Below are 12,095 nucleotides of genomic sequence, written 5' to 3' on the forward strand. Positions count from 1 at the left end.
TCACATCACAGTATGGACTCATATCTTTGCACACATCACCTCCTGCTTAAAACAGATAATGAATTCCTGCTATCTGCCAAATTAATTAAGGAGTGCCTAATATTTGATGTTCTGCACAATCTGATCTCAAATCTACTTTTTCATCCTATCTGCCAGCATTTTCCTACTGGTACCTTTTTTACTTCTAAAACAGACTAGGCTTTTTCATACTGTCCTGTTTCAGAAACTGTCTGAAGACATTTTTATCTCACTAAAGGTAGCTACAAAAGCACTCCAAAGAGTCCCTTCTTGCACATATCATTTTATTAAACATACAAATATCATTACTGCCTTATGTGAATGTTTTGAAATTAATGAATACATTAAACAAGCATTAAATGAGGCTAACAGGTTTGTTATCAACTGGAAAAGTTTTCACTGATAAATATGTGTGACTGTTTTTATGAGTCTTTGAAATTTAAGGAAAAACTAAAACTATTAGAGTATAGGAGTTTGTGAAAAGTCATTTGTAAAAACACTGATTATAATGAAGACCCTCATAACAACACCCACATATTGTACCTATAAATGCAACTCTTCTGTAGGATTTGTCCTATTTCACTTTCTGGTTCTTTCTCAACAAATGTAGTTCAATGTTTTATAGGGGGGGGAGGAAACCTTAAAATACCACAAAGACCAAAATAGAAGAATAAATTTTTGAGTAAAGTATTTTCTTTACTAAAATACTTACCTTACTACTCCCTGCCTTCAAAAGGAGCAAGAGGAAAAAAGTAAGGAGATATACATGAAAACTGATGATGAATAAAATGTAGCAGTTTACTAAACAGAATAAAGATAATATATCAACAGAATTCTAATGAAATACAAAAAGGCCTAAATTTTATGTCACATTGTTTTGAATATTTTTATTCAAAAATACTGGAAATTTGATTGACAAGTAACTACTTAAAATACATAAGATTAGTTATAAAAATATTTATAGAAAAAGAAAAACATAAAATTATTAATGTCATTTAGGAAAAAGACTCCACGAAAGTGTCAACTAAATAAAGTTGTCAAATTGTCATCAGAAATATTTTCCTTGGGCTTCCCTGGTGGCGCAGTGGATAAGAATCTGCCTGCCGATGCAGGGGACACAGGTTCGATCCCTGGTCCGGGAAGATCCCACATGCCACGGAGCAACTAAGCCCGTGTGCCACAACTACTGAGCCTGCGCTCTAGAGCTCATGTGCCACAACTACTGAAGCCCTTGCGCCACAACTACTGAAGCCCAAGCGCCTAGAGCCTGTGCTCCACAACAAGAGAAGCCACTGCAATGAGAAGCCCACGCACCGCAACGAAGAGTAGTCCCCGCTCGCTGCAACTAGAGAAAGCCTGCGCGCATCAACGAAGACCCAACACAGCCAAAAATAAATTAAAAAAAAAAAAGAAGAAATATTTTCCTTTTAAGTGGATAAGATATTTGACAAGCACTTGTTTTAAATGTTTAAAAAGTGCTTTGTTTTGTATATGACAATATACTTTATTTAAAACATGAAAACAATTATGTATACAGACCATTTTATCTCCTCACAAAAATTCAAAGCTGATGAAAGAAATATCTCTTCATTTTTATCTCCTTTGATTCCTGCATTTTATGAAAATGAAGGCTCCTAACTATGAATCACAATAATGACTTCTTCTGCATTGGCATTTTCAGAAGAATTTAGTAGAGCTGAATTGTAAAATAATTTGAGAACAAAATGCAAAATAAATAAAAAATAATTTTGAGAACGTTAGCTATAAAAAATGCAAGCTGACAGCAAAGATTACAATTATGACAGTGTCAACCATTCTTTGTGAGCAGTAAAATGTTTCCATCTATCAGAACTCGAGTCTCTTCAGCAATGAAGGAGGAAATTTAAGTGTTTTACCATGAGAGATGGCCTACAGATTAAAATTAGGTCACATTTTCTGACATACCAAATTTATCTGATAAGTGATAATATTTTCTTTAAAAAATCAATATAATAAATGAAAAAGATTAATGGGAATGTCTAGAGTTCCTTCTTCCTTATATTACATTTTTCATTACCTGTGAGGTATAATTTCTTTTAGGTAATATTAAGTACTCTACTGCAAATATTCTAATTATGAACATCTATATTTGCATAATGATATGTACTCTTCTGATTAATAAATATATAGGTAGTGTTCATTACTTTGTGGATATTTAATTTCAGTACCAAAAAGAAAAATTGTTAGAGAGTTCCCTGGTGGTCCAGTGGTTAGGACTTGCCGCTTTCACTGCCGTGGCCCTGGGTTCAATCCCAAGCCATGCGGCGCGGCCTGAAATGAAATGAAATGAAATTCAAAAAAAAGGAAGTGTGTCAGTATTAACCAGGTATCTCCTTAGGTTACCTTGTATTTTATTCCAAGGAAGGGGCGGGTGAAGACTTACTACTTAAATTCTTATATACATTATTTCATTTCATGAAATACTCCATAAATTGGGGATTATAATGCTTATTTTACCTTTGTGGAAACTGAGGCTTAGAGAGAATGGTTTTTCAAGGTCACACAACTGGCAAATGATAAAAATGAATATTTTAACCCATTTATCTGACTCCAAAAACCATGCCAGTTGCACTATATGATGTAGCCTTCTACCAAGTCATTTCAACCTTGCTCAGCTTTTAAAAAACACACCTCTAGTTTAATAACTTGCCTCTTTATAAGTGATGACTAAACGGATAATCACTGTCTACCCTCTTTCTGTAAGGTGACCCACCACTGCTATTATCTGAGGTATACCACCATCAGCAAATGGGGCACCTGGAAGAGGAGCTGTGGAGGCATCATGACCTCAACATTCTACCTAGAATTTCAGTTCAACAGCATCTCCAGTTCTCCCCTTCTCCATCAATAACATGTATCTCACCCTTCCAACTTCATTCTTTTCCCTGAATATTAAATCCATAGGTGCAAACTCAAATTCCTGTGCCAATGTTTTCTTTTAATATCATTTCTATCTAGCTGAGCTCCAATGGTCTTTAGCACTATCCTCACTAACTATACATTCACTTGAATTTTCCACAAATTCTGTTCACTGTGAATGAATTCCCTTTCCTTTTTAGCTTCTCTCTCAAATACTAACTTTTTAAAATAACGTTTTCCTCATCACAGCTTTCTACAGAAGAGGTCACTGCTGTTCCTACCTCCCACTGCTCCTTCGTTCTTCAATGTAGTTTCTGAATAATTTTTCCTTTATCGTTTCTTAAAACCTCTTCATTTCTGAAATCCATGCCATTCACTGATCCATATGCCTCTTTATTGCTTTCTATCTTCTCTAATGATTTCAAAAGCATCAGGCTCACAGTTTCTCTCTTTCCTCATAAAACTGCAGTGCACATAGCCTTATTTTTGATTTGCTGATTCTATACAAAGACCAATAATTCCCATTAGAGACAAGCTATACTTCAACTTGCCTTTTTGGAAAAATTTTAAAATAATGACTTTCTATCCTTGATCAAAGGCACATGGATAAAAAGGCCTTTTAAAAATTTAATCATCTCTCTGCTCATGTGCTTCCTAAAATATAATAGGTATTGGATTCAATTTGTATTACTTCTTGAAACCCTATCACATGTATTTATAAAAGTGAGCAAATAAGATTCCTTTAATCATATAGACTTTATATGTAGCATCATTCCCTAAGCTACTTGCAAAAGACAGTGTCATCACCAAAAAGTATTTAAGGACAAACACGCCTTCTAAGAGGTGCTGGGAACTGTAAAATGCAAGAGTACCACTGTTACTGAGTTTTTGCAAAAATTCATTCAGTTAAACAATCAATTCAAGTTTTAATACCAATATCTTTTTCTTCATCTAGTTTTAAACTTGATTGTTACCTCTCATCAATTGAGGGTTCCTTTTGTTGCAAATGAGGCTTGATTCCAAACACTGGGCGAATATTTGTTGATAAGGCTCTGATGGTGTAACTGATTTCATTCTCCCTTGTGACATCACTGTCATAGCCTAACATCAAAATATAAGAATTATTCTCTATGTTATAACTGAGGACCTCACTTATGATCTTAAAAATTGGATACAAGGATGTTCAACAATATGAAATAAGTTTAATACATTGTGTTATAATCAAATTATGCAATAACACACAGCCAGTATAAATGATGTAGAAGAATATTTAATGATAAAGTTCTCAAAGTATTGCTAAGTGATAATAGCAAGCTACAAAAAATAAACTCAATATGATGTCATTTTTGTTAAAAAAATATAATGTATATAAATACACATACCCCTACGGGTATACCCCAAATGTTAAACAGAGGTTACCTCCAAGTGGTCAAATTATGGATGCTGTGTTTATTTTTTATTGCAAAACATACTTTCTGATTTTTCTGTAATGAGCTGGTATTACTGGTATATTAGGAAAAAAACAAAATTATTTTAAAGTATGAGGCTCAATGCTATAAATTTATTTTAACAGTACTAATTTAAAGTATGATTATCATTCATTGGTAAATGAAGAATATCTAAGTTATTAGTGTATGACAGCCTGTTGTTTTTGATTCACAAAACCAATTCTGTTGTTAAATAGACTGAAAGGACTAAAACCACAATTATTCAAGCATTATTATTACTTATTTAACTTCCACAGTTTAAATCAGTTGTGCTAAATTTTTTCTATGTTTTTGTTAAACTAAAATATTTTAAAACGACATACCCCCATCTTCTTCAGAATCTATATCAGATTCTTCACTATCACAAGGCCTTTTTTCTCGATAGCCCTCCATTTCATTTGTCCAAACCATTAAAGACATATCTGTACCTCCTAAGGTAACCAACATGCTGTCATCAAAAGTCCAGCGCACATTTGTGACATGTGTACTATGGGCCACATATCTCTTAAACTTTCCAAATTTTCCCTAAAGGTAAAAAAAAAATTCAAAAAATCTTTCTGAGAAATTTTATTACTTGAAAACATTGTTATAATTTTGAATTTCTTTCTTAATCTATGATTGGAAATTAATCATTACAAAGGCACCTTGTAAAAAAAAAAAAGAGAAAATACTGAAACTCACTGAAATAAAAAATAACAATTCCCAAACCTGACAAGGACAGGATAAAACTAGTAGTTTTGCACATTGCTAGTACTATGGGCATAACTTTTTTGGAAATCAACTTGGCATTCTACATTGAAAGCATGAAAATGCTGACCTTTGTCTCACCAATCCCACTTTAAGAGATCTACGCTAAGACATTTTCTGTGCAAAAAGTAGTTGCCACAGTATTTACTTATAGCAGTGAAACATTTTAAATACCTTAAATATTCAATAGAGCAACAGTTAATTACGGTGGATATCTTTGGAATAGTACATATCTGTTAAAACAATGGCTATGCAGACATATTGTTGGAAATAGACACAATAACTGGGAAAATCAGGATATAAATGCCTATGTACATACAGCACGGCCATATTAACAAAAAGTAACTAGCAAACATTTCGGTGTATACCCATGTAAATATCTTTCATCGTAGTTCATTAGTGTTTTTGTTTATAAGCAGGTGTTATACATAGGAATGTATTTTTCTTGTAAATATAAAGAAAAATCCAAGTTACAGATACTGGCAACTTTTAAATCTAAACACTAGCATTACCAAATTTCATAAGTAAATTTCAGATCAACATATCATAAGCAGGTTTTAGATGGACATCTTTTCAAGTGTGTTAAAATAAGAAATGTCTTAAATATACAAAACACAGTACTAGCTAAATCAGTGAATTCTTTGGAAATGAAGACTCTTAATAAAAATTAGCTGAAATAGAAGGGGAATCTGTCATCAAAACACTGTAAGAAGGTAGCTTCCCTAAGATTTTGTGGTTCTTGCTACAGTAAGGTGAAGAAGGAATCTGCAGATCAATATCCTAGAACATATTTTTAAGGTTCCTATACCATCTAGAATATTGAGAATGAAGTTTCTGACTAATAAATGTTTTATTGGAACACATTCTTATCAAGAAGGTACTACTACTTAAGTGTATCTAAAACAAGGATTTGTGAAATATTTTCTTAGGTGCCTGAGTTCTCTACGGTGATTTTTAAACTTGTGTTTTCATTTCGATGTTGATCTAAAAATATTCATATGAGCAGTTAATTAAGACCACCATGCACTGAATATCATGATTTCAGTGCCATATTTCAAATTTATATTTATATTCATGTTGATGCTAGATTACAACATATATCTGAATTTGTGACAATTAAGAAATAAATGCATCTATACTTGATATATGAATTTTATTTTTGTGCTAAGTGAAAGCCTAATGTTTCCCAATAGTTTGAATAAAGGAAAGCAATAAAAGAATTTAGTCATCACACAGTGCACAGTAGCATGGGCATGCACATTCCAAAGAATCTCTACAGTTTAGTTTTAGGAAAATAACATCACTCATCACATTAAACCAAAGTTATTTTGATTTTATAGGTAGTGTAATTTATAGTATTTTGTATTTAATTTGTTAGAACATTTTAAATGTTAAAGCTGTAAATATCAAAAGATTATATTTACTGTTAATGGTATATATTTAATCAAAAGAATACTAAAATTATTTAATATTAGGGCTAAAAGAATGTTTCTTCTAAAAGGGCTATGGATACTACTCAATACTGAGAAACTGTACAATATAATATATAACTTAAGGCATAGGATCATAAATTATAATACTACTTCTACATAAAAGCTATAAATATGATGTCAAGAATAGGAAACGTAATTCTGAACCTTTCATACTATATTACGTATTCCATGTGTAATATTCATATTACAAAAAGAAATGCTGTGAAAGGGCATTACCTTAACCATTTTTATAATTATGATCATTAGGAGAATTAAAGAAAAACACATACTTTAGCAGGATATCTAAATAACTTCACAAATCCCAAATCATCCCCAGTAGCTAGGACTGTTTTGTCACTGGTGAGGCAAGAGGCAGTTACATCTGTGACTTCTCCAGTTACTGGCCAAATTCCCTCACAACATAAACCAAGCACACTTGTCCATGATGCCCAACCAATTTTTTCTACCTAAAAAAGAAAAAAAAAATGCTCTAAGGTTATTACATCTAACCCTAAAAAATTAACAACAAAAAATCTGAATATTTTTCTTTGTAATTATATATGTCACAAGTAAAATTAAAATTTTAATAAAAACAGTTAAACAAATTATTAGCTGTCTTGGTTTTGTACCTTCCCAAGTCCACTAGTTCCTACAGAAAAATTTTAACATAACATTATTCAAGATGTATTTATTATATATCCACTGTGTGTTCTAGATGCGGAACGTACAGTGATAATCTATAAGACTTTTTCTGCTTTTAGAATAATCAAGAAATTTATTCCTACACTTCATGTCTAAACTTCTACTAATAGTTTATAAGCATATTTTCCAATAAATCATTACTGGAAATTAAGAATTTTACTTACAGTCCCTCTCCTTATTAAGCTACTTTCATGTTATATTTGTTTAGCTTCTCTTCCTTGACCATGTCAAAAAATTTTGCTAATATTGTCAGCCACAAAACCAAACACATTTTTTTCTTTTTATTTCCCCCCTTAAACAGGAATTTGCCAATAAGCATCTTGGGCACACAGGTTCCAAAAGATTTGACAGACATGCAGTACTCCAATCTTAGATGGCATGTCTTTTACATGCTATTGCATGCTTCTTATCCTTTGAGGAAAGTAATTAGAGAAGAGCTAGACATACAAGCAAGCAATTTATTCCTTTTCTTAATATAGAATCTCTTCCTTTACCCAGATAGGCATCAGCCTTCTAACCACTTTTAGTCATATCAACATTACAAACACTACTATCTTCCTACCTCTCCACTGGGGATGGTTTGTTTTTTCCCTCTGGGAGCTTCAAAGAATAACTGTTCTTTAGCACCAGTGTTGACCTGTAAAAGCTTTCCTTAAAAAAAAATTTTAAAATATACACATATATAAAATATAAATACATATACAGTTAGTATGATGTTTTACTTTCATGGGAAAAATTAAGCTTAAACAGAAAAACCATTTTCCTCTGCAGTCAACCATATATATAATAATGTAATTAAATTCATAAATGGCTTAATTTGTGTATGTGTGTGTATATGTGAACTATTTCTGTTGTTATACATCCCAATCAATATGGGTTATGTAATTGGTAGTGCCTTTGCATATTCCTATTTGTAAAAATCCTAGAAATAAAATTTGAAACCTTTTTTTAAAGAGTATTTTGTTAAACTATTTTTGGAAAAATTGTAATTTACAATACTAGATTTATATAGGTGACTATCTGAAACAAAAATTCCTAAAATGGAGCATTTAAAATATTTAGCATTTATCTAAAGTATTAAACACTGCCATATGCCACGCATTCTGCTAAAAAACAGATACTCATTAAATTCTGTATGTTATACAACTATGACAATTTTAGGGAATGTATTTTATTGAATGCTGGGGAAATTACATTAAAACTGGGAGTTCCCTGGTGGTCTAGTGGTTAGGATTCCAGGCTTTCACTGCTGTGGCCTGGGTTCAATCCCTGGTTGGGGAATTGAGATCCCGCAAGCTGTGGGGCGAGGCCAAAAAAAAAAGCGGGGGCAAATACTATTATTAAAAAAAAATCCTCATTAACATAACTATTTTCCAAAATTTCAGTTACTATTTATATCAAGCTTATCTGACAAAACTAGGACAAATGACTAAAAAGAATTTGTACAATATTTAAACTACTTTACAAATTAAAGAATTTATCACTTACTGTACTATCATTTGAATTACATTAGAAGAAGTATTGAAAAGTCTAAACTCACAGCATTCATCTTTAGGTGTGAAATAAAGCAGTGGAAATCATTTTGAGAATAACGTTTGTTTTTCACAATGCTTTTGAACTCATCTGTTGAATTACTTGTTTCTCTAAAATAGCTATACTAAATCAAATGAAACTTTTATCAAATAGTAAGTTATTTAGAGTCTTACCTCTAACATCCCAATCAATATGGGTTATGTAACTGGTAGCGCCTTTGCATGTTCCTACTCGTTTACTACTCATTACGTTGTATATATCTATAAAGCTATCATGTGATGCTACAGCAAGATATTTCCCAGAACCTGTAATAGAAACATATTTGCTTGAAATTTTCTACCCTTAGAAATATTTTTTACACTCTACAACTAGAGTCAATTTTCTTAATTTTTTTTTTGGAGGAACTCTTAGGTGTTTCCTAAGTTATAACAAGACATATGAGTCAAACGACAAATGGTAACATATTCATGTATATTATAATTAACACAATGAAATAAAATTTTAATGTAGTGAGGTAGTTCAGTGGAAAGAAAATATCAAAAATTATATACAAAGTAATTTTCATATTCTTTGCATTTAACTGAAAAATAAAGAAAATCTCTAAATTTAGAAAAAATATAAGTAAGCCAACATAAGTAAATTTTGCCTTAACAGTAGTAATCCTGTATTATAGGTTTTGTCATTGGTAATGAATATATGGACATTGAAGAAGCAAAATTAATGTAATTTCAAAAGCATTAAGAATATAATGAAAACAGTTATTCAATCCGTCTTATATTACAAATGAGGAAAATGAAGCTCAAAGAAATGCCTTGGTCCAAGTCACACAGAAAATTTAGGGACAGAATTGGCACTAAGCCAGATATTTTGCCACTGATCTAATATAGGGCTTTTACCTCTCACTATACTGCCTCTTCTAGTAAAAAACTAAAATTCTGAGATAAAATAACAGTTAATAAAAATCACACATTGATACATTCATTGCCATACTCAAGTTAATAATCAAATATGATTTCAATGAAATCTTACCTGGTGAAAATCGAATATCTGAAATAATGTCTTTTCTGTGGTGGAAAGATACAAGATCCTCCAGAGTATCTGCATTTGCCATTAAGAAACTTCCATCATTGAGACCTACAGCTAAAGTTTTACCATCAGGAGAAAAACAGCAACATCTCCCACCTAAAAGAGAAAGAGAGCATGTATCAGGTAATTTTCTTTTATTAAAGAAAAAAGTATATGCTTAAGGAAACTTTAATTTCAAAGAGGATTCCTATATTTATTATGGCTTCTAATCAATATTAGAAAGAAAGAAACATGCAGATAATAAAGTTTTCTATTGAGATCAGTGGTATGGCATTCCAAGCATTAGTTAATACAAACCATTTCCTTTTCTGAATGTAACAAAAGTGAGTACTGATATTTACCTTAAAAGGAATTAAGCTGATGAAAAGAATGAGAGATTTTGACTAACATAAAAAGTCAATCATATATGTGGAAATGTTGTTGTTGTTTGGGGAGTTTGCTACCTTAGTAGTTTCTATCCAACAAATCAGAAATTTAAGAAATAAGGCCATCTTTATAAAAACGCTTTCAAATTAAAAAAAAATCTGACAATAGGCAATTATCAATTTAAGCTTGGAAGATCTATACATGTTTCAAAACTATACATGAAGAAACAGTGATGTTAGTATTACTAATTTAAAAAAAATAAGGGTGAACGCTGTATTGGCAAACACAAAAAATGGGCTTAACTTGATGGCAAGGGATGTAGCAGGCATATTCAAAGCCCTAAGGCTTTTGGAGTCTTGCATAAAGTTTGGAGTGGGAGGGATAGGGTACACCTGTTATAGAATGAAAAGTTATAGAATGAATTGAGAATAAGCAGTCATGTAATTATCAAGCATACATTAGAAATCTAGGATGTGATTTCTGATATTTAAGAGTCAAGAGATGATGGTGACCTGAAGCAGGGTAGCAGTAGTGGAGGTAGCGAGAAATGGTAGGATTTGTATATATTTTGAAGAAAGAGATGGCAGGACCTTGACCAACTGGGAGTAAAGTAGGAAAAAAGAGAAAAGTAGAGGCTATTTTTTCGTTTGATTGATGATGTCATTTGCTGAGAAGGGAAAAACTAGGGGAGGTACAAGTGTTTGTACCTGTTATGAACGCCTGTGAGAAATTCAAATGAAGACATCAAAGAGCCAGTTTGATACATTAATACTTCTCTGGAGTTCAAGGGAAAAGATATATACAGGCTAGAGATATACATAAGGGAGGTAGTAGCACACAGATAGTAGTTATAGCCATGAAACTGGAGAAGGCCTGATATTAATTTATTGCCTCTCAGCTCCAAATCCATCCTTCTTTTTCCTGCTATATGATTACTGGAGCAGGACCCTATAGACATTTTTCCATTGCCAGTTGACTTGGTTTTGGCCAGTAGAGGGTGCTGGAGGGTTCCTGCAAGGCCAAAGAAGAAGGAAGGGACTTTCCTTCCTTCTGTTGTGCTGTAACCAGTGGATCAATTAGGGGACAGGAACAGAGGGGTTTCTCTGCCATCACAGCAGATCTCCTAGATCAGCCCTCCGGCAAGTTTCTTTTCCACTGGCAGGTTGTATGTTCCTGAGGCACCTACGCCCCCTCCAAAGAGATATGAATCTCAGCCTGGGGGAAGAGGGGAGGGTCCGCCCTGTAAGTTCATTCCTTCATCTCTGTCCACTAGCCCTATGGGTGGAAGCTGCTTTCTGCATCTGCTACCTCTACACCCCTTAGAATCCTCTTTCACACCTTTTAGTAGTTAAATCACCTTTCATTAGCTAACACTCCATATTAAATTTTCCCTGTTCAAATTACTGGGGTGGTTTCTGTCTCTGATTGATACAGAACTGGTACTGAAGTGGTCACAGGAGACAGACCATTAAAGATGGGATTTGCAGAACTGGTTTAGTCATGCCTTTCTTTGGGCTTGAGCATAGTGCTGAGCCCTTGCCAATGGGAAATGGGATGCTAGCAATCCAAGGTATGCACTGGCATAACAATGAACTAAGCTCTCTCCTGTGGTTGATTGTGAAGTATCCACTGAAGCTGAGTGCCCTGGGAGTCCAAGAGGCTGCTGCCCTTGACCATTACAACAATAATGGTGACCACAAGTTCTGTGTTTGTACAAAAGATTACACTGAATACACAGAGCATTTACAGAAAGAAGTAACAAGCCCAGGTTCTTTAAACTCTCAGC

The 12,095-nt window shown here is 33.0% G+C and overlaps 1 protein-coding gene across 7 annotated transcripts in view; it reads right to left on the reverse strand.

The window, feature by feature from the left end:
* Positions 1-12,095, reverse strand: part of EML5 (EMAP like 5) — a 168,314-nt gene that overhangs the window by 44,654 nt on the left and 111,565 nt on the right. For all 7 annotated transcript variants that reach the window (XR_009500978.1, XM_059914794.1, XM_059914793.1 and 4 more), the window contains 6 exons: positions 9,887-10,039; positions 9,031-9,162; positions 7,887-7,975; positions 6,913-7,089; positions 4,727-4,928; positions 3,891-4,017 (listed from right to left, as the gene is read on the reverse strand). Coding sequence is in view for 6 of the 7 variants with exons in the window: in XM_059914794.1 (XP_059770777.1) it covers positions 3,891-4,017; positions 4,727-4,928; positions 6,913-7,089; positions 7,887-7,975; positions 9,031-9,162; positions 9,887-10,039 (880 nt within the window). In the remaining variant the exon portion in view is untranslated. The remainder of the gene's footprint in view (positions 1-3,890; positions 4,018-4,726; positions 4,929-6,912; positions 7,090-7,886; positions 7,976-9,030; positions 9,163-9,886; positions 10,040-12,095) is intronic.

Source organism: Balaenoptera ricei, chromosome 2, assembly GCF_028023285.1.
Source record: "Balaenoptera ricei isolate mBalRic1 chromosome 2, mBalRic1.hap2, whole genome shotgun sequence".
NCBI classification, from domain to species: domain Eukaryota; kingdom Metazoa; phylum Chordata; class Mammalia; order Artiodactyla; family Balaenopteridae; genus Balaenoptera; species Balaenoptera ricei.